Source organism: Meleagris gallopavo, chromosome 2 (assembly GCF_905368555.1).
Source record: "Meleagris gallopavo chromosome 2, MGAL_WU_HG_1.1, whole genome shotgun sequence".
Taxonomy (NCBI): Eukaryota; Metazoa; Chordata; class Aves; order Galliformes; family Phasianidae; genus Meleagris; species Meleagris gallopavo.
The window spans coordinates 26,388,735-26,412,943 of record NC_139405.1 but is presented as its reverse complement, the minus strand read 5'-3'; the positions used below and the strand labels follow the sequence as shown (position 1 = coordinate 26,412,943).

Here is a 24,209-nt window from a genome sequence, read left to right as displayed (position 1 = left end):
ACCTTAAACTGTAACCAAGTACATGTCTTCTGCCTGAAAAGGTAAGTCTGAATCCTGTGTCGCATCACTAAAGTAGAATGAAATACCTTCTAATTAACCTAGAGTCAAAGTAATAAGAAGTGATAGCGTGCTCATAGTTGTATAAATTATACAACAAAATATAGTAAAGCAGAACTCTCCCCACAGGATTAGTAAAACATTTCTACCCAACCTAACACATTAACAAAATCTTCCATATCGGAGATGTTTGGAGCTAACAGAAAAACTGCGTCTCATGCCCACTGTATTAGGAAGTGAGAACCACACAAAATTCAGCTTTACTATAAAAACAATATGCTTAGTTTAAACAAGGCATTTGTTTCTTTTTAAAATGCATTATGCACTGCTGTCAAATAGACCTCACTCCTTCTATCGCTTTGCTTTGGGGCAATACGATTTACTCCATTCTGGCGCTGCTCCAACAAAGCACTTACAAAAGGTCTTCATCTTTAAGCATGAGCAGTCCTGCCGAAATCAACAAGTCAATTACTCCTCCACTTAAAACTAAGCATGTGCTTAAGGACCTTGGTAGATCAAGCTCTTTTTGAGGAGAAAGATTATGAGAGACTCTCACAGAGGACTGACTGTAAACATGAGTAACACCAGAGGGGCCAGAGCCTGTCCGCTGATATTTCAATCTCACTGTCCATGCCTCTCAGTGAAGGTGACGACGGAAATAAATCTGCCAAAAGCCAAGGAATTCACTACAGGGTATTGACTCTGAGGTGCGCGTGGGCAAGTTTTAGCCTTTGTTCTGGCTATAGCAACCCACCATACAGTGTGACAGCTCTTTTTGTGCTTTTTGTGAGATGTTGTTGTTCATGAGTTATGGGAGAGAAGGTTTCTCTGCTAGCTGGGAAAAAAAAGGCAAAGGAACACTAGAAAGAAGTTACAGGAATGAAGCAAGCAGATAAAAGCTCCTTTACTTCAGGGAAAGCCCCACAGAATCTAGAACAAATCCATGTTATGGGTAAGTAGACACAAAACTGCTGACTTCACTGCAGAAAATCGGAGAGAAAGAAATGGATATTTTGCTACCAGCAGGAATCATATTTATCTACATCTGCAAAGCAAAGCCATGATGTAATTACAGTCTGTGTTAGCACCACTGCCAGCTGAAGACAGCATCAGGAAGACACAGGAGCATGACCTTTAAGGCAGATCTAGGGCCAGACTTCAGCAGTCAGAAGTGCTGTGGAATGTGCTGCTGCACTTTCCCTCCTTTACTGGTGAGCTTCAGTTAAACTAACAAAACCTATGCTTACCATTTGGTGCTGCACAGCACTCTGCCTTAAGAAAATGATAAAATTGCATTCATGGCAACACTGGTCTACTTCTTCTCCACAGCTTGTTTTTGCAAACACATTATCAAAATTCCTTTCTTGACACTGCACAAAGCTAATTGCAGGGTCAAGTCTCGTAGTTCTTAATCTGTTAGGTCTGAGAACATGCAGACCTGAGACTGGCAGCTTTTCATCATGTTACCTTCCTAGTATAGGCAACAACAGGCTGACATCCTATCTTCATACCTTTCTACAGCTGCTACCCAGTGTCAAAACCAAACTCAAGACGTACACCATCAGCACTGTATGTTTCCAGTTACGCGCAGTGAGGTGCTGGCACAGGCTGCCCAGAGAGGCTCTGGGTGCCCCATCCCTGGAGGTGTCAAGGTCAGGTTGGATGGGGCCCTGGGCAGCCTGAGCTGGTGGGGGGCAGCCCTGCCCACAGCAGGAGGTTGGAAATGGGTGGGCTTAAAGGTCCCTTCCAGCCCAAGCCATTCTGTGATGCGATGATTTAAACACACAATGGAAATACAGTCCAACCAACTGTAATTTTTTTTTTCCCAAATAAAAACAGTTTCTTCAGTGTATGTACAGACACTGAGTTATGTGTAAAGTCCTTTAAGCATTTCAGCTTAACTGAATAGTTTTTTTGTTTTTTTTCAGCACAAACATATAACTAAGCATAAAACAGTACTTCAGATTTTCTTCCTAAAAAAACTGTAACTCATCAGCCTACTTACAGAATACATATTCACAGCTTGCCTCCTTGATTACTACTTCAGCATAAGGTTTTCTTAGGAGAGAGCTGCATACAGCCCTGCTGAACACAGATAAGAGTTTGGAATCTTGCAGGCTCTATTGTAGAGGTGAAGATTCATTTCTTAGCTTTGCTGGAAACTTCAATGTTGCACATACGACCCCAGCAGGTGCGCATTACGCTGTACAAATAAGCTGAGTCACTGCTCCTGACTAACAAAGAAATGCCAGCATTGTCTCTCAGCCTGTCAGAAATACCAAACAAATTTCACTAACTGCCAACAAAAACAGAAAACCTCAAGAGAAAGATGAGAAACACAGCCAAGGTTTAAAAAAAAAAAAAGAAAAAAGAAAAAAAAAAAAAAAGAGATAATCCATGGAAGATATAACCTTAAATCAGATTAATGGTTTATTTTTCTACAGTATCTGTTACACCTACTCTCTTCCCAACGTGACAGGTCTTCCAGATGTGCTGATAAAAGATGACACAGTATTACAGATCTCAAGCACTGCATGTGTGATTAAGAAAATCCTTGAGGGAAAACATGAATAGTTATTATATTCCAAGCATTCAAAAATGGCGACATTTGGCCTTCTTAACAGTAATAGCCTGAAAATGCTCCTCAGTCAGCAATCGTAAATACAATTTAAATACTACAGAGTAAAATAAGCTCGGCTGTTGAAAAAATGTCTTATTGATACAGTTCAGTACAGGAGAGGGGATTAGTGGTGTGGGATTCCTTTTTTGATTCTTCATCCACATGTTACTGAGACCTTTTGTTTTTTGGAGAAACGGTCCAGCACTTCACAACCATTGATCTTCATGTATTTTTAGTGCTTCATAGAACTGAGCTCTATTCCATAATTTGGAGCTAACAGCTGCAGTGAAACACTTACAAGGAACTGAACAATCAGGACCAGAGAACCAAAGGGAGTCAGCTCTGTTCAAATGAAATGAATCATTTTCATCTCTTCATACTAACTGGGGATCTGGCACTCAAGTTTCAAGTCAGAAAAGCTGAGGCAGGCTGTCTTCATCTCCCTAAAACCAGCACACCTCAGATAAACCCAGAAGTGAAGTACAGCATCAGTGCAATTTGATCGGTTTGTACCAGCTGACTTCCTCCCTTATCCCTTTAAATAAACCACAGATTTTCAGAATTCTAGCCCGCAAATTAAAAAAAGGAATGAGCTGCCTGAAAGACTCTCGGTGACTCACCAAAAAAACACAACTGTTCAGTTCTTCCATAAGGATACTGCAACTGAAAAAAGGAAAGGAAGAGAAGCGATGGCAAACAGCAAGCTTCAGCCCTTCACAAGGAAAAGCTTTGTATTTTCCTTTTCCTTTGTGCCGAGAAGCCTTTCATGGAAATGCCTGGCTTATTCTGCAGGGCTGCTGACGCTGATTGGTGATGCAGCCCTGCAGCTGATCTGAGAGGTGCCTGGGGGCAGACGCTGCACCTCCAAACCCATCCGAGATGGGAGACAGAAAGGGTCTGGACTGAGCTCTGTCGCACCTGCTCCTGCTGACAGGACATAATGACATCTCCACATTTATTCTGTTTCACGTATCCTGGTAATTCAGTACAGAGCTCTCTGCAGAATAAGAGAACTGAGCATATTGGGATAAATGAGAAGCGTGTATTTATAATCTGTGCCTTCTGATAAGCTAGCAGCATGTACCAGTGTTTCCTTGAAATAAGTCTGAAGGGGAGGAACAGATGTCAACCTCAAAGTAAAACAGTATCATATCTGCCCTGTGTTTTACCATTAGGTATAAAAAATGTTTTGCATTTATGTATGCCTCTATTTTCCTTCGTGAATGAGGCCATCATGAAAGCCAACTATAACCCAGAGTGCACAATTTAATTTCTATTTCCCTTCCTTTCTAAACCAATACATCCAACACATGGGCAGAGTGTTCCTCCCTGCTCCCATCACAATAAGGGCACTGTACTTGCATTACTGCGTCCTGAAGTACCTTGCTGAAAGGATACCCAAAGCCACTGCACAGAACTCCTTATTCACTCCAGTGCAACTGAAAGCACTCAGGCTGTCACTGACCTGATCGGCAGCTTTGCCTCGGGAAGGCTTAACAGAGCCTGTCATTGTGCATGTGATATATCCTACCATAATTAATTCCCTCAGGGAATGACATCCAGAGGAAGCACAGTTCAAATACATAGTGTGCACCTGAAATTTGACATTTTGCATCAGATCCCCAGGACCAAGATGCATCCGGGGAGAATGTGACACTTTCATTTTTCTTGACTGCAGCTATATGCCATTAACTAAATCCTGTTGTAAAGAGAAGGGCTTAAAAACTATTGAACCATACAGATAAAAATCAGTGTTCTTTGTTCTTTAACAGATCCGACTCAATTCATTAGAAATCCAGAATGTGTTTAGAATTACCATGTGCCATTTAACAGAATATGAAGTAATAGCTTCCTTCAGCCTTACTGGAAAAGATTCAGAGCTGAAATCCTTTTTCAAGTAATTACCCTGTTTATCAGGCTTCAGCACAAGATGACCCCAAGCAGAAAAGAAATGGAGTAGCCAGCTATGAAAACTTCACTAGATACACATACCAAACTGAATGGTGATGAGAGCACATTGCATGCATTTGTCAAGTCATAATTATGCTAAATTACAGGTACGAGAAAGGGCATGAGCATGTGAAAGTATCAAGTCCACCTACCACATAAAAAGGCCTTTGGAGGGGGGGAAAAAAAGGAGGCAGGGAGGGATGCTGCCTGAGTGAAGCAGCTCCTCAAATCTGCAGCAGTGAATTAATGCTTTCATGTACCCTTTGGTTCTGACTCAGCCACAGCCCACTCTGCGTGGCTACCTAGGGAAACAGCTAAAAGAGAGGGGATGTCAGTGCGTGACGTACAGAGCTGGTACAGCTTACTGCATGCTGCCTGAGGAGGCATGTGAGTATTCCACTTGTGCAATCCCAGCACTGCATAACTATATCCTTGCCCAGGATAACTATGATATTTGCTACCCAGTGGCTCAAGGAAATCCCTGCATCAGCCTGCACAAATTATTTTTCTGAGCAGAAACAACAGCATAAATTCCAACACACTAACTGTACAATACTGTGAATTATGTCCCCAGAGTCAATTCCTGTACAGAGTATTCAAGATAATAGCCTTGAGTATCTTTCTCCAGGAATCCCTGCAGAAGTTACTAAAAGCACGAACACATGAACTTCAGGGCACTTTTAGCATGAATAAGACGCAGAATGGATTAATTCAGAGAAACATGGTCACTGTTAGAAGCTGACAGGTTCCTTGATGGGTCAGATTTGTGATTCCTTATGGCATGACTGAATTGGTTCCTTGGGCTTTTTTACTTCCACCTTGCTCCTTATTTATAATAAACTTCCACAGTAGCTGCATTTGCCTGTCTGATATAGATACAGGCCTTCCCGTTTTAAATGTTCCCCGGTCCCCTCCTGCTCCCACTCTATGCCAAGCTCACAGCTTTGTTTGTCAGGTCTCTCCACATATAAACTTATTTTCCAGGTAATACCTGCTATTCAGTCATTCTAAACGCAGGATTTTTAGTGTCATTCCAGTTATCCTAAAGCTTCTCTACTGAAAACTGTAAATAACGTCATGCACTTAATTCACTCAAATCTGGTGAAGTCTGCTTCAGTAAACCTTGCAGATCCATGTATTTCAGACTACCATCTGTTCTAAGCGTGGTTTGCCGTTTCCAAGGGATACAAATTCTGATCGCTATATTCAGGACTACAGCCAATGGGCATCTGAAGCCTGAAGTACAAAAATATCACCTTTGCAAAGCCACTGCATGGCAACAATCCTAGCACAAATTTCCAAGCTCATAAAAGTTATCATCTAGATACTATTTAAGTTGTAAAACATAATCTACTCAGTTTGCTTCATAATACAGTTTTGTTGAAGTTATTCCAGCAAAGACAACCCTGGGAAACGGATTAAGCCACTGAAACATTTTTCCCTTAAGCTGCATGTGCTCTCTTGTTAAATTAACTAACTGTATTGATGCGGCTGCATGGCACAGCTTGGTACAGCTTTGCACCACTGCGAACCATCTCCCACCTTTTAAACACCATGCGTCGTGTTGCTTCATGCACCTGCAGCAGCAGACACAACAGGTTTCATTCAGGTGTATCAGTCCTCTCTACCTACACTGCAAAACTCCCCTTGCAAATGAAAAAGCACAGCCAGGACACTGGACTCATTCCTCCCTCTCCCCTCCCATGGGTTGTTTGTTGTGCCTCAGCACACATCCACGTGACAAATTTTTCTTTTGCTGCCATAAATAGAAATCAAACTGCAACTCATTTTGACAAATGAGCAATTCTGTTGTTTATTACTGCTACTCAGGAAGGAGGTCTAAATTACAGAGTGAAAGAAACAACATAAACATTCTGCTTGGGTCCTTAGTCACTTTTTTCCTTGCATTTTAGAGTGCAGGTCAGTTCCAAACCACCTAGGATTACTTTTTACGTACTTTTATGAGCATGGTGGGCTGTGAGAAGAAGGAAGGGACAACCTTGGAAGCCACAATTGCTTCTGACCTACTTCTGACTGTTGCAATGCTATCTGCTAACGCTATTACAATCCAGAACAAAGTTGTGATCTACAGTTTTAGGATCTTTGTTCTAGGGAATCCAAGAGATGAGCGGGTCCAATCCACAAGCATTAACTTGTGGACCACAAATCAAGAGCATAATTCTGCAGTTAGGTCAAACAGAACAAAACAAAACCTCTACTGTTAAAGCTGCTACAGAACAACACAAGGTTAAATACTCCTGGGAAAACAACACAAGTTGATATGATATAAAATGAAGCCTGAAACTTACTGCCTGCATTAACTCATCCTATTATTAATTTATAAAACAGAGAAAGAAAGGCAAAAGTTCAGGTTTTCATTAATAATCCCAACCAGAACTGTGCAGCAAGATGGAAAGCTCAGCCAGTTCAACTAATTTTAGAAGGTTTCTATTATAGGATTTAGTGCTGTAGCTGACTTAGGGGGAGTAAAAGAAAAATTCCAACTATCAAATGAAAGAGATGGATTCAGTAATATCTGGCCAGCTTTCCTTAATACATTGAACGAAATTGCTTTTATTTGGGTCTTTAAGATTACATTCATCCCCTTAAGATTCATCCTTTTTAATACCTGCTCCCATATTTTGTTAGAACCATTAAATCATTTTAGATGAAGTGTAAGCCCCAAGTTTTAATTAACTGAAGATATTAAAGAGTCTCTGTCACATTTTCCTATGAACGCAGGTGTTAAATCATATGATATGGTAAAACTCCAGTGCTGGCCTTTGCGTTCTGCCTCTCTACAACCATCTCACCAACTTGAGCTAGGCAGATTATTCTTTCTTACAGCTTAATCTGACGTTTGCTATGGTATTCCCTGTTAAACTGCTGCTCTGCCCCATCTTTTCACTGGTGTACAAAGTGATCACAAAACATGCGATACATCACGAGGATACTGGCAAGGTCAAAGGGAATGTTATCGGAAAGAAGTGGGGGCTGGGGTTGATATGATTTACTATAGCAATAAACTATCTAGGAAACACAGTTTTGCAAGAGAACGACTGTTTCCTTCCAGCTTACTGATAGACAAACACCTTTCTTACTATATAGAAAAGGGGCATTACCAGACTTTCTAATTCTATCAGAACAGGCTGCCCAGGGAGGTGGTGGAGCTCCATTCCTGGAGCTGTTCATGGAATGTATAGATGTTGTTCTGAGGGACATGGATCAGCGGGCACAGTGGTGATGGATTGATAGTTGGACTAGATGATCATAGTGGTCATCTCTGACCTTAATGATTCTATGATTCTATGCAGGAACAGCTTCAGAAAAATAGATAAATGCATTGGACAGACTTCCTATGCCCTTCAAAAAGCCAAATAACAGACTACACTTTTCTCTGCTTTCCCTTGTTTTCCACATCTCTATTTGCTTGCATGCTGCCCTTGTTGCTAAATGGCTAGGGAATTATTAGGAGCAAGAAGCTGTTGCTTGAAAGAGAAGATACACTCCAGTGCAAAAATACATTTAATTTTATTGGAGGTTCATGCACTGAAAGTGTCGCTAACCCACTTGAACAGAAAATTACTGAACGTTAGAAAAGACAATTATTCAGACAAGCTAGCATAGGATCAAGGATCTCTTTAAAAACTAGTGCTTTTTTGGTTTATTAAGTTGGGATAAGGACACTTGCACACAGACCGTCCAAATGCTATTACAGCTTTGAGGTGCAAGGCCAGAGTCTAGCACCACAGTTTCAGCTTGCTTCAGCAAATGCCATTCTTCCTTTAAAAATGTACTCCTGCTCCTCATATAACATTGGTTTGGCAAAAGAAAAGCTCTAACCGAGGTTTTATGTTACCATTTTATTTACGGAATAATAATTCTTTCTGCCATTATATAAATGGCTGTCGCTTTTAGGCTAGGATTCCCTGGTCTGCTAAGGAGGTTGATTCCTGCGGGCCCCCCAAGCCCCCAGCCTTTATTGCACCTCCAGTACATGCACATTTGGATGGCCGCACTGATCACCTCTTGCAGCATCCCTCATTACCTTACTCATTTTGCTGTCATTTCTTATGAATGCCAATGACTGCGTAAGGCAGAGAAACAATATGTGCTTATAAGACTCTTCATTAAATGCAATAAACTGCTCATTTCCCCAATGGCATTTAATTCCCTACAGCTTTGCACCGCTCTGTCCATCCCCCTGGAGCCATGAGCCATGTGGCAGGTCCCTGCCATGTCTGCTTGCTGTCCTGCTGCCAGCCTGAGCACATCACAGCAAAGCACTGCACCTCCTTGTCCTGGTTTCCCCATGCAGCCATTTGCTCCTGGGAAAGTTGGGCAATAATATTAGTTGACGGGATGTCTACCATTCCACTAAAACCTGTTTCAAATCAGACAGTATTTTCAAAAGCGTTCGATGTTATAAAAAGCCCAAGCGCACTATTTTCTTTAGGAAAACAAGTTAAAAAATAAACAATTACAATGTTTCCATTCAAAGGGAAAAAATGGAACAAGTCCCTCCACAGATTTTTATGGGGGGGGGGGAAAAAAAAAACCAACAACCAAAAAACAACACATTGAAAGCAAATAAATGACATTTTCTAAAAAAAAAAAAAAAATCTTTGATAAGATGGTAGTAACTATCAAAATAGCATTCCACAAAAAACTGATAAATACATGTATTTCTGGGGTTGGATCAGAGACTGATGTCCTACTGGCTGGAAATATTCCTTCATTAGCCAGAAACTTTGTTTTGTTGCTATAGTTACTCTCACTACAAGTGGCCCTGACTAAGGCTGGAGGTATTTGTTACATAAAAGCTCCACGCAACTACAGCCTTAAACTTCAGAAACTACCGGTCCTGCTTCAATCTCTATTCAAAGACCAAACTTGACATGCTTTAATGATGATTACTGTGTACTCTGGAGAAGCAGTTTAATGGCACTATTAAACTGCTGCAAGCATAAGCAGCATTGTTCATAGTACATACCAAAGCTGTTGTCAGTGCCAGAAGGAATTTAGAGGGACCATGCACAGAACAAGACACACAGTGACTTCCTCCCCAGCCAATTATGCTGTTAGCAGCAGCTGTCATGTACAAGAGAAAGTGGCAATAAAGTTTAATAACATTTGTTGAGAGGCCTTTGAATTTCATGGAAAAAATGCATGTAACGTACTTTGAAGAGCAGTTGGTAGGAAAGGCACATACTGAAGCACTGTGATTTTCTGTTTTGCCACTTTTTTTTTTTTTAACCAGCACAGTTTGATAAATTTTAATTTCAGTAAGAAAAATATATGCTCTCTCCCTTGGCCTTTAATATATTCTAGTTTCACATTTTTGTTTTTCTTTGGGAAATACTTTCAGCCATGTTATTATGTATATTATTGGAAAAGTGGTTTATAAGATCCCCAGTGGAAACATAGATGACAGGTCCTCACTTCCTAAGGTAGCCAGTGGATGCTCACACTCAGCTACTATGTTCCAGTCAGATTCAGGCCACCTACACTATTCTCAGGTGTATTTTTTCCCCTACTTGGGTAGGGCATATCAGCTTTGCCAGAGTGGCTTTCCTTCTCCTTTGCTTGAAATCTAGACACTATGCTTTTTATTAAAAGGCCATCAGTCCAAAGAGATCCTGCTTGCAAGCAAAGATAAGCACTTACAAGTGCTGAGGACAGAAAATACAGTCTTGTTTGTATACTCGTTTTCCTGCAGTAAGCATCTCTCTCAGGTTGGAGTAAAGCCAATCACTAGTAATTTTTCTACTACAGTGCTGATGCAGGGCTATTTAGTTAACTTCTGCAATGACAGATACAGCCATGTATGCTCCAAAGCTTAAGCTTCAAGCAATTCAAAAGTTACGGTAGGCTGGAAAGTTATATTTCTCCTGATTTTCCTTTTCCTTCCTCCCTCACTGCTGACATGCTGTACTATTCTTAGAGTGCAGAAATCAGCGGTGCTAATTTCGGAGTTCACACATCAGAGGAAACACTCAGAATTTATTCATTCATTTGTGAGAACCTGTATATGGTTTTGTCCTTAATGATACAGAAACACATTTTTTTTTTTAATTTTTTTTTACTCATTTACAGCATCATTTGCAACCCATCTTGTGGCTTATTACAGCCCCATAAGTGCTGAAGAGCACATCTGCCCTACCCTGAAAGAAACATGATTTCCTTAAGGTGCCATTTGGAAACAGAACTGTTTCACTAGTTCCTCCCTGTAATAACAGTGCTCAGAGTGACACCTAAAGTGATTTCTGCCTCTTCCACATCTTGCAGCTAATCTCAGATTAATGGCGTAGTCCATGTAGGCAAATAATGAGTACCTGCCGGAATACATAATTTGTGCATATTACTACTACCTTTTCCTGGTACTGCAACTTTACAATGCCTCCTTGCTTTACTATGTTAGAGAAAAAGAAACAAATTGTTGCTCAGTTACAATATTGCTCACACCAAGAATTCCCAGATTCATAGTACATTCTACTGCGCTTGTAAAATGAGACACCAGCTCATGTGCACAGATCAATTATATGGTATCAGAATTGAATATTGCTGTATCTAAAATGTAGTTTCTACTATCGAAAGTTTGCAGTAGAAAATCACCCAGTGTGAAGGCTGAAAAGAGGGCATACATTGACTCCTCCCCTTATTTTTTTCTCAAGTGGACGTAAAAATGAAACCCCTTTCCAGCTGGCATTTCCAAACTGACAATGTACAGCCCCTTGACATTGTTTATACCCTTGGCAACAAAGGAGATTCCAAACACTTCCATCTGCTTTAGCACTAGAGGAACAGCAGAATGTACCATCTAGTTTAGTTACAAAAGAACTTTTCCTGACTGAAAGGCAATTCAGTATATGTATCCTGACTCCAACATGCAGTTTTATGTGAATGAGTCCTGATGCAAAAAACAAACCAACCCACCCTCTCCAAGCAATAAACTCCCAATATAGGAGAACACAGCTCTGAACAAGTCTCTCCACACAAGAGAGCCACAGCTCTGGAAAGCAGAGAGTGTATGATCATTCATTGCAGAAACACATCCTACTGGAGGCGTAGGAAAAGCACAGATTAAAGCCCTCCCACACTGATCAAAAGTCCCCCCAAGAGTGAGATCAGCACAGCTGGTTGGCTGTGGCATGAACCATCTCAAGTGGGAACCCACTTAGATACACAGGAACATTCCCACACAGGAACATTGTTTCCACTCACCAGTGGTTTCACCAGGTGCCTTTGTTTTGTTTTAACCCAATACATACCATAGAATCATAGAATAACCTGAGTTGGAAGGAACCCACAAAGATCATCAAGCCCGACCCCCGGCTCCACGCAGCATCACCCAACACCCAAACCCCATGTTTGAGAGCACTGTTCAACTGTTTCTTGAACTCCAGCAGCTCAGGGCTGTGCTCACTGCCTTGGGCAGCCTGTTCCATGCCCCTGCCCTCTGGTGCAGACCCTGTCCCTAACCCCCAGCTGCCCCTTCCCTGACAGCTCCATGCCGTTCCCTGTCGCTGTCACACAGAGCAGAGCTCAGTGCTGCCCTCCGCTCCCTGTGAGGAGCTGCAGCCGCCATCAGGCCTCCCCTCAGCTCCTCTGTTCTAGGCTCAGTAAACCCAGGGATCTCAGCCCCTCCTCATTCATCTTGCCCTCTAAACCATTCACATCTTTGTAATCCTTCTGTGGAGACTCTCTAATCGTGTTATGCTCTTATACTGCAGGGTCCAAAACTGCACATAGTGCTTGAGATAAGGCTGCACAGAGTAGGAGTGTTTGCAAGGAGCTTTAAGCCCCGGGCACTTCTCTGTGCACTAGCACGTATTTGGTTTGTGTTACCCAGGAGAACCTTCAGCATTTTTCTCGTCTGCTGCCTTGCCCTGGTTACCACTGACTGCTTTGCTCATCTAACTTGCAGTCTCTGTCAGTGTTTAGTTGAAGAGATGCTAAGGGCACCCTATGGACTCCACAAGACTCAAAGCTGCAAGAGCAAACAGCTGGGCAGATGACCCTAATAGGCCCATGTCCCCACAATTGCTCTGCCAGCAGTGCCCTGAGGAGCTGGGCTGCAGATCCCTGTGGGAAGTAGTTCCAGCAACGCAGATATCTGCCATGCAACTGGTACTCCCTTGCACACAACAGCTGTTTTAAGAAGGACTTGCATCCGGTACACATCTCTTTTGCAGCATAATCTGGCAGGAAGAACCCTCCTTGTGGGTCAGGGCACCACGCACACAAGGCTGGAGGTGGGCAGAGGGCACACATTCCTCTCAAGTGCCATTTTTGTCACCCAGTGTCAAAGCAATCTCCCCAGACACTTCCTCTGCAAATACTCGAGGGAGGGTTGAAGGAGGCTCACTAACCTTAAAAGACAATCCCAGCACATATATCCTAACAATTTTGTTTCATGTTGAGTTACATCATGTCTACTTTTCCCACTTAAACAAATTTATTAAGCAGTTTTTTTTTTTTTTTTTTTTTTTTCCTGTTCCATGCACCAAATATCTAATTCTTGAACAGGACAGAACAGCTGTTTGGGTAAATTCACAGGGTGAGAGGCATGGCTTTCTCCTTTAACTGGTCATACAGCTCCCCTGCCTGCCTGCGGAAGGACCAGCTGGCTGCTCATCTGTTCTTCATATGCATTGCAGTGGCATGCCATATTCTCAGCTGGGCTCGGAGCCCTACTGTGCAGTATGTTCTACCAACACCTGAAAGACAGCGACCTTGTTCTGAGAAAATGCAAGAAAAACTACCAAATAACTTCAAATCATTGCAAGTGCTCAGATGGCCAGATTCCGGAGGAAAAAAAATTTGCAGGAGTCCTTTCACTATGAATTTCAGTGCAACTGCTTACTGCTATGATCCTCATTCAAGGTGCTTCTAATCAGCCTCTTGCCACTTCTCCAGCTGATAGAGGCATATGGAGTAGAGGTCATTGCATTCATTTCTTAGCCTGTTAGATTTCCAGCAGTTCATATTTCCAGGAGAAATATACGGCAAGAACTCTGCTAATGACAATGACACTAGATTAGATCACCTAGCTCTCCATCCTCTTATTTGTCCTTTCTCCAAAAATATGGTCATAAGACCAATTTATTCCTGAACTACATACATAATAGAAAACTTCAAGCTAAGCTACAAATGAATAAGGCAAAGACTAAAATGACATTATCTGTTGGTTTGGGTTTGTCGGGTTTTTTTAGGTAAAATGTTCACATACTGGGGAATATGTCTATATGTTTTTATATTTAAAGGCATGGTGGTAATGCAGAACTTCTACACTGCAGTCTCTCCATTATAGTGTCTCCATTCATTGCTTTCTTTACTAAAGAAGACTAAAATATTAAATAACACGAATATTGACTAATATTGAATAATATGACTGTGTCTGCTTACATACTGGCTTCTGCAGACGTTAATGATATTGTCAACAGAAGCAGACTTACCACTTAAGAAGCAATTACTACTAGTGACTCTCAGAGAGTGAGGAGCAAGGGCTTTCTCTGTTTTCAGATGGCAAAAAACATTTGTGACTGAAAAATTGCTATGCATAGTTTCTGTTCCCCAATGAGTTCTTTGGAAAGTCTAAATACTTTTCCTTCCCTTTTCTTTTCACAGAAAATAATAAAAATCAATCTCTTTTGTGCTTTTCTCATTAGATAAACACTCCTAGGACCTTACAATAGAAATCACTGAAGTCTGGAATTTCCAGCTGGATATGAAAAAAAAACCCTTTCTCATCTGTAGAAAAACACAGCCTGACTGCATTGCAAACTTCTTGGAAAGTCATTTACTACACCAAACAGCAATTTGCTAAGTATGACACCCATGCCTTTATGTATCTGAGCATCTGTGCTTTCCAGGTTCTGAAAAATAAATTCTAACCTAGAAATGAATTCTGTTCACCCTTCCATTTTCAAAGGTTTCAGTAAAAACAGAAGTATCTGGTAAGACAAAGAAAACCAACATCTCTTCCTGTATTCCTTTGGTGATTGGCTTCTGGGAACCTCAAGAAGCACTTTCAGATTATCAGATCTGTATGTTTGACAACATACTTTCTTTTGCCTTTTCCTTTACCTTCACCAGATACACAAAGATGAAAAGTAGCCAAGCAAGGGCATCTTGCTCTCTCCTTCATATCTATAACTGAGTAGTCTCAAAAGTATTTAGTTCAGAAAGGCTGTCATTGTGATGTCAGCAGAACCTGATATGAAGCTGCTAATAAACGATGGCATCCTATCTTGCCTTCCCATGAAGCCTGGCAGCAGGTAAAGCCTAGAGCTGGGCTTCCTGTGCAGTCATTACCATCCTCAGGTCTTCAATCTGGTCTCCATTACCCAGCTCTGCCCCTGGGGCTCATAAAAGTGCCTAGCAGAAACATAGTGATCCCAATCACCAAGCCCCTCCTCACCTGTGTGAATCCACGTGTGAACAATATAGATGAATTCTAGCCAGCAGAGTTCCTGGTGGCAACCTCACTCACTGCTAATCCTAATCAACACGCACATGCTATTTTTCAATATACTCTGGCATTCAACATAGACAGTCAGAGCTCCTAAACATTTCCTTTGAATATAAAGCAGAACACCCTACAGCCATTGGAAAGAAAATGACATTTAGCAGAGAGAAAAGTGTGTGGGGGCAGGAACTGATAGGGCAGAATATACAACACACCAAAGTGAGCCAGCAGGAACTGAAAAACATCCATCTCCCTATTCAAATAGGGAACTAATGAAAAGGAATTAATTTTGAATAGATGAATACAGAACTGACATTTTGCTCTTTCAAAAAGCAGCTCTGCTGAATGGTCAAAAATTATTCTGTTAAGGCTTGACCCCTGAAAGAAGCACAAATTTTAAGATCCATGAATAAGTTCACTAGTTATTACTATCACAAAGTGGTTTAAAGGTTTCATTTTCCTCTAGCTTATCAGTAGTCACTAAGTCTTAAACAAAATGTTAAGAGCAACAAGCACACAGCAGGAATCAATGCGGAAGCCCACAAAATCTGAGCTTGAAATCTAAAACACAAAGTTAGTGACATTTCCTTATGGAATTTCCTGCTTTTACACAAATAAATCGCTCTTAAGTACAGAACCTTGTGTATACCATCTCAAATCATATTCCTGCATTCTGAAAGTGATGCTTATGCACCTGCAGAACTTGCGTTACTTCTCCAGTGCCAAAAACAGTATTTGGAAGCCCTGTTGCTCTCTACAAAGATCTTAAATGAACTCCAACAGCAATCATTTATTCAGGTGGATGAAAAAAAAAAGTTTTTAGAAATCTTTTTTTTTTTTTTTCCCCTCCCAAAGGAAAGACTCAAACTGTTGCTTTTAAGGTTGGAAAACAGCATGGCTCCTTCCGTTCATACTCTACCAAGAAAGCAAGTCTGCAGTAGGTTTCCACTCTAAGCTCTATCAAATGCCTTTTATTAGTTTTCTGAAACCTGTACTGTGTGGGCATGGAAGTATCCCCAGATATCACTGAATATCTCCATAAAATTGTAAAATGAATTGAGATGTACACTAACACATGGCATACACAGACAAAAACCAGACAGGGGATATTTATTCCCACTACATTAAAATGGCAGATAGAAAACTATCATGCTTATCTACTGAATTTTTGTCTTAGATAAGACTGTCATCCTTAGAAAAGCATGCATGTATTTCTTTAAAATCCACCAGAAGGGGAATCTGACCTTGGATAACATAAAAGTGCTTTCTGTTTCCTTCTCATACAGGAAAAAAAAAAAATTATCCAGGGCAAAAACCAAACCCAAACAAGCTACAAGTGTGGAAATAAATCCAAAGTAGAAATAAAGCTAGATTCCTAGTTCTAAAATTCTTCCAGCTTTAAGTATCTATGTTACCACTAATAAGAGTTGGGAGACCAGCTTAAAGATTTTCTTTCATCTATTTGGCATACAAATGCTCCTTATCATTCCCACTTTCCCAGAGTACAGTAATGATTATTTCAATATATCTTGTTTTTTTTTTTAATGTTAATTTTATTGAAACAAAAACAGAACCTAACAAACCAACAAAAGCAAATGTTAGTGGTTAGTATAGCAAAAACTCAACGCAAAAATACCCGTCTGATATATCTCCTTCTTGTTCAAGTGAATCATAGATGCCTAAAATGTTTTGTACTCTTGTAGAACAGATTGGTCACATCATCTCAAGAACATACTTTCTTTTTATTATTACTCTGTACTGTCACCTAAGGCATCGATACAGAGATGAAAACATTTGTGGGTTACTCTCATGAACCACGGTGCGAACACACCACTACAAGAAGTCAACTTACAAAGCTCCACCCTCAGGAGTTTTGAATATTCTAAGACTTGCGTAACATGATTATATGCTACAGAAAAATATGAATTTATTGCTGCTTTAGATCCTCAGGCCTTGTGCCCTTGAGGAGTTCAGAATACAATACAATATTCTGAGAATTTTAACAAGCTGTTTTTATCACCATGACTGCTCACAAGATGTACCAGGCTTCATTGCCTCTTGCATAATGATGAGATGGAATCATATAAACATGATGATCTGATTCTCTAAAGCCATGCTTAGAAAGCTAAGTGAGGCCACCACCACTTTCAGGAGAAAAGTGGTAAAACAGCACAGAGAGTTGAGAAGGGGCTACAACTATGCTGACATAAAAACTGCATTACAGACTAGGTGTAACACAAAGGTTTACAAACCAGCAATTTAGGGACAATTGACTCCTTACTTTCCATGAAGATTAAAGGCAAAAAGACAATTCTAATTTGTCTAGCTTGTCAATAAGTAGTACTAAACCAGTGTCTCCAAAGATGTTGCCCAAAGCAAGCATGAATTGTTTACTTTCAACATAAAATACATCACCTAAGAAATAATAGAAAAACTGGAGATGACACATTAGTAATGTGCAAAATTAGCACTTGAGATCTTGATTATATGCTGTTGGCTTTGTTGGTTTGTTTTGCAGTGAGCAGAAGCACCTGGTCAATGACATCACTTATATATCACATAATTGCTCTCTCAACAGTAAGTCTGCAACAGACTATGACATATAAATCTTGCCAGAAGATTACTTTACATGTCCTTAATGAAATCAGTACAGTAGTGATGAAGCCAAGGACGTTTGCTGTCAGTAGACCACTTACAATTGAGAAGATGACTTTATTTTGAAGGCCGACCATAACAAATACCCCCTCCAAAACAACAAAAAAATTGCTTTCTGCTAAAACATCATCATTAGCAATTCTCCAGGCAAAATTTACTTCATTTTATTGGTAGTATCCAGGATACATATTTAATATCTCTTGCCTTCTGAGTGTTTTGCACTACACTTACAGTAATTGCTTCTGTAGCATCAAGTACATTGACAGAACAAAAGCATCTGCAACTGACAGCTGTACTGCTATCAAACTGCAACCCACCTGCCTCTTTGTGCCTAATTCTGCGTTATTTCTCTTTACAATGAGGTTTGAGACTCTGTAAGCACAATAGCGACTTACAGCTTAGGAAGAAAAGGTATATTAGAGGCTATTCATTTAAAAGCATTACAACTCAGGAGTCAAATGTACAACTGCTATGAAGATGGGATCATTTAACAAAACATGCACTATCACACTGGGCAGTGACTAAAAACTGCTGGAAGTTATGGCTTAAGACTGTAGTGTAGGATGCCAAGTAGGAGGGAAAAAACAACCCAGCAAACAATAGAAAAGGTTCTGATAAGCAGTCCAGGATCCATTACAGAGCAATAGAGTATCAGTAAAATTGATAGCCTATTTCCAGCTTTCTAACAATTGTTTTGTTTTTCAGTGCTGGGAGCTAACCAAGTAAATTAAAAGATGACCTAAGACCAAAACAGTCTCTGGAAGAGTGGGAGAGTCAGAATGATAAAGCCAATTTTACATTAGTAAAACAGGAAGGACAAAATATTGCTATCTGAAGATAAAAAAAAAAAAAAAAAAAAAAAGAACATATCATCCAGTCTTTGGTGGTAGCTTCTGCAGGCTACCAGACCTATGAGACTTCTGCACAGAACATTTTGTAAGATGCAAATACAGGCTTTACAAATGGAAATCCTTTCTTTCTAAATAAACAATGCTTTATTTTAAGTAGATCATCTGAGGGATGCGAAGGATTCTCACTATCGTTATTTCTTCCAGGTAAAAGATCAATCCTTAAGACAAGCCTGGGGAAGTAACCTCAGCTGATCCCATGTGAAACACTGACCTTTGAGTTAGAAAATAATCAAAGAAATTCATCTTAAGAAGGACTTATAATTATCAGCATCACTGACCTACATGGGAAATACCTGAAGCTAGCAGGATTCTTTCCTCCTAAACATACTTGAGATTGTGGTGGACTTGCATTCACTGACTTATTTTAAGAGCATACCAACATCAGCAGGATACAAAAACATAAGGCTTTTTTCTAGACACTCTGCTTCTGTAAGAGTCAGCCATTTATCAGGAGATATCTCCCACGTAAAGACTGCTATTATCTCTATTTTGCAGACAACACCAAGCTGGGAGGGAGTTCTGATCTGCCTGAGAAGAGAAAGGCACAACAGAGGACCTGGATAGACTGGATCAATGAGCCAAGGCAAACTGCATGAGTTTCAATAGGGCCAAGTGTTGGGTCCTGCATTTTGGTCACAACAACCCCAGGCAACCCTACCGGTTTGGGGAGGAGTGACTGGAAAGTTATCTGATGGAAAGAGTCCTTGGTGTACTGATGGATAATCAGCTGAATATGAGCCAGCAGTGTGCCCAGGTGGCCAAGAAGGCCAATGGCATCCTGGCTTGTATCAGGAATGGTGTGGTGAGCAGGACTAGGGAAATCATCCTGCCCCTGTACTCGGCATTGGTGAGACTGCACCTTGAGTGCTGTGTTGAGTTTTGAGCACTTCAGTACAAATAGGACATTGAAATGCTGAAGCAGGTCCAAAGAAAGGCAACGAGGCTGGTGAAGGGCTTGGACAATATGCTCTATGAGGAGGAACTGAAGGAACTGAGGCTGCTTAGTCTGGGGAAAAGGAGGCTGAGGGGAAACCTTATTGCTCTCTTCCAATATCTGAGAGGTGCTTACAGTGAGAACGGGGTTGGTCTCTTCTCACTGGTGACAGGTGACAGGACGAGGGGAAATGGCCTCAAGCTCAACCAGCGTAAGTTTAGGTTGGATATCAGGAAACACCTTTTACAGAAAGTGTTGTTAAGCTCTGGAGGAGGCTCCCCAGGGAGGTGGTTGAGTCACCATCCCTGGATGTGTTTAAAAACCGTTTGGATGTGGTGCTCAGGGACGTGATTTAGTGGAGGGTTGTTAGTTAGGGTAGTATGGTTAGGTTGTGGTTGGACTCGATGATCTTTAATGTCTTTTCCAACCTGAGTGATTCTATGATTCTACGATACTATCTTTTTCAGCAGTGGTAAATATGACATACGTGCTACGTATTTTGGTTGATCCCACCTTGCAATGTTTCCAACCTCGGTAGCTCTCATTCTTCCTCTATCTAGTCTTTTTCTGCCTTGCTTGAAAATACATTCAAGTGCTCAAATTCAGACATTTATAGTCAGACTGTAATGTAATGTACTTGTTACAACACACAGTTTTTCAAGCAATAGTGCTCTTCCTAAGTACATTTTTCTTGTAGTGCCTTTGGATATTCAGCTGTTCTTTAACATTCTGCTCCAATGGCTAGATCCAAAACATTCAGTTCACCCCTCACTGTTCTCAAGGTCTAGTCTTTCTATCTCTGCTCACTATACACCATACAGAGTACTGAACTGTCAAGTAAATGTGTAAGTTTAAGCACTTCATCAAGGGGCACTTCTAGACACTTTTGGGTCAGCCTTATGGGGCTCACACCAAAGGAAGTTGCATGTTAGCTTAGCAATGCAGCGTAGAGAACCACTCTAACCAACTATGTGATTTTGAATTACTATTTCTTTAAAATACATACTGAAACAATTCAATGGAAGAAAAAAAAAAAAAGTAGGAGCAAACTCATCTGAATTATATACAGCAAGAGACCAAGGAAACAGTAGATGTTTGCAGTTTGGGGTAACTGAGAACTTAATTTTTATGTGTTATTTTTATGTATTATTCTCTCTTTTGTTTAGGATATACATTCTGGTAATACTTTCATGTTTTGCCATACAAAAGTATAGTGCTCTAAGGTCCCCTAAAGCAGCTTTCATCTGCTTTTATTGGCATATTGGTACATGCAATCAAACTATGCTTCCAAAAAGAGTTGTCATTAGTAAAGGAACACTCAGACACCAGATTACACAGTTGCCTGGTTCATATCAATGAGAACTGGGAAGAATATTCAACCCTTTTAAATATAGCTTTAAAATAATGCAGTAGAACTTGCCTGTACCATTTACATGAGGTAATCTGTAGTTACTCCATGCAGTAGTTCAACATACCACAATTTTCCTTCAAGGCAGTAAAAACTAGAACTACATAATAGCATCGGGTCTCTCTCCCTACAAAGAAGTTTCACCAAGAGTAGAGCTCTCTTATCACAAGCTGCACTTAGATCCTTTTTCAAAGACTGAAACAGTTGCAATACTTGATCAAAACTGTATATTTATATTATGGATATTATTCTTTTTGCTTCTCCCTCCACTGGATTTCTGTTGTTCCTTTTTAATTTTCATTTTTATAAATGTTTTATTTTTCTTTCCATTTTTCTTTCTTGCAACTTTTAACATTCTTAACATTCTCTCATCCCATCTCATCAGTTGATGGGTTTAGAGAAAGACTCATAGAGACAGGCTACTCAGAGCAGGTGAACATGAAGCCAGTCTTGCTCCTGCCCCCTAGCATACCTGTAAATGAGCCCCTCTGCTCGTTGTGTTACATCAAACACTGCATGCAACATGCAAAAGAGCACACATTCTAGCAACTCTGCATCTAGGAGTACGAATGAACCTGTGGTTTTCACTGTCACACTTCTCACAGAAACAAACCATTCTGCCTTTCCTTGCAAGCTTTTTCCATGAAGATTGGCACTGAGAAGCAGAGCAGATGTTATTTCCGGCTTTAGAGGAATCAGATTGGAATCAGATTGCCAGACATCACAAAGCAACCTACCCAGCAGCCCTCCAAGCTGACTTTGCACACCATGTTTTCTTTGTTCTGACCCCCTCTTGAAACACAGATTATGAATGTTAGAGAAAGGATCCCAGACTTCTACCAGTTGCTTCACCTTATATTGCAAATATTCTGTTTATCATAGAACCTGTTTCTTCTTCCTCACCCACCACTGCCTTAGCTATCTTTGAGTATCCATAGTGGAAACAGTGGAAAATTATTGCTCCAGGAAATCTGTGCTGGTTGAAACCTGGTTTTAGGCAGCCAAACCATCTTTTCAACTACACATTATTACAGTTTATGACATTCAACTGCTCTTTTCCCCCAGTTGTGTTATTGCAGCAAATTGTGTCATATATGAAAATCAAACCAAGGTCAATACATGAATAATATTGTCTCTTTAACCAGGAAGTTCACCAAATTACAAAACAATTTTTGATACAGACTAACATCATCCATCATAGGTGTCTCAAACTCTCTACATGTGAAAAGTGATGTATAGAAATGTACAGGGATGTATGTAGGAGAAAATACCATCAGCACAATACCGAAAGACAGACAGCAGAAAAGCAAGCAAACATAAGGATTAGTTATAAAGACTATGAACATAAAAAAAATAAAAAAAATACACTGAGCCTCACATATCTTAGCTTTACAGTATACCTACATGCAGAGTAACATACTAGTAACGCCTGCTTTAACAGGCTTCTGATGTATAACCAAGAAGAAAAGAGCTAGTTAGCAGATCATTCCTAACTGGATGCGTAAGAGAATGTGTAATAACTCTTACCTAAAGCTTTCTGGGTACTCAACAACAGCCATGTTGATAACTTCCAGTGCATGCTGATAGTGCTTCTGAGCTGAAAAGAGGAGGGCCAGTAGATGTAGTGAGTTCATGTCATCTTTGCACAGCTGTAGTGCTTCTTGAAGATGTTCTATAGCATCAGAAATCTGGAAGGAAATGGGGTAGACATAAAAAGAAAACATTTTTCTCCTTCAGATATCTCATTCCCAAAGCTAAAAGCAAATATACTCATTAGAAATTCTGAAGAAATCTTATTCAGGCATCTTACGGGGAAGAGTTCTACTATCTGAAGAGTCTGCCAAAATTAACAGGCTGCATTGCTTGAGAATACCCACACATTCTAGCAAAAAGTCTGCAGCATTACTAAATTACTGCTTATGAGCAGGAGCAGCAGTGCAGACCCAATTAATCCATGGTGCTTCTACACTGTAAAAACCCACTACCCAAAACCCATCTTCTAGGATGGGCAGATGCCACTTGAGCAGTGTGACAGCATTACAAATGTTAGCAGTCTTTTGTTTCTTTGTGATTTGGATCAGGCACATAAAAATTAAGTATGAGTGCTTAAAAGAGGCAAGATTCAAAATGATCAGAAAAATAAACATCAGCTACGTGAAGAGTAGTCCAGACACATCAGTGGCATGTCTTTTAGAATAAAGTCCCCCTTGGCAGAAAACTTAAGCTCTGTAACGAATGCATTTATATCACAAGATCTCAGTGATAAAATAACTTAAGCTATATATTCAAAAAGGAATTTTTTAGTAGATCTTTTTCCTTTGATTACCAGTAAGTTTTACATAGAGAATTTTCTTTAAATTCCTCTAGTTTAGAAATTATTCTTATTTGCTTCTTTCCAGATCTGTCACTGGCCCTTTTATTATCCCCAGGTCTAAAACAAACAAACAAACAACAAGCCAGAGGGGGCCTTGAGCAACCTGTTGTCATTGGCCCTGCAGCAAGCAAAACAGAACAACATATAGATTTCTTCTTCTGGCCTGGCATACCACCAATGCTAAATTCCCACCACCTCCACAGTTCACTCAGGAGAAGAGGTTGCTCATAACAATGGAGAGCAGCCATTACACTGCCTGCAGTCACAACAGTCTGTGGAACATCTAGATCCCAGACATACTTCTGAGAGACCAATCCATATTTTGTTCATGCAAATGTCCAAATGACTTTTTACTCTTACTGTGCTTAAGCGAGCAAAAGTACTTAACTACAGTAATTACTGGTGCCTTCACTCAAGCCTGAAGATAAGTGATTGACTGATCCATAGACATAACCCCAAACTGGCATCCGGCCCACTGCTGAGTGTCCTGGCCTAGGTTCAGGTTTGGATATATGACTGAGTTCTCAGCTTTAAAGAATTACTGTTTGTCATGTGTTATTATAGCCTGCTGCAAAGCGAGAGTAAACATATTGACTGAAATCATCAATGATCCTTCAGCAGCTTCCTAGGACACTCTTTCATTACTACGTAAAAATGCTATCAACGACAAGAGAACTTGGATGCAGGACAACAGATGTGAGACTGCTGTAGGTCCAGGTCTGCCAATCTATGAAGGTGCTCAGAAGGTGCACTAGAGATGTATAAATTTGGCTTACTAAAATAAGACTGCCATCAAGACTTTTATTATCCCCAGGTCTAAAACAAACAA

At 40.4% G+C, this 24,209-nt stretch overlaps 1 protein-coding gene across 4 annotated transcripts in view; it reads right to left on the bottom strand.

Annotated features, from left to right (window-relative positions):
• TTC7A (tetratricopeptide repeat domain 7A) overlaps positions 1 to 24,209 on the bottom strand; it is a 161,407-nt gene that overhangs the window by 60,031 nt on the left and 77,167 nt on the right. For all 4 annotated transcript variants that reach the window (XM_085219390.1, XM_085219391.1, XM_085219392.1 and 1 more), the window contains one exon: positions 22,534 to 22,694. In XM_085219390.1, the coding sequence (XP_085075516.1) occupies positions 22,534 to 22,694 (161 nt within the window). The remainder of the gene's footprint in view (positions 1 to 22,533; positions 22,695 to 24,209) is intronic.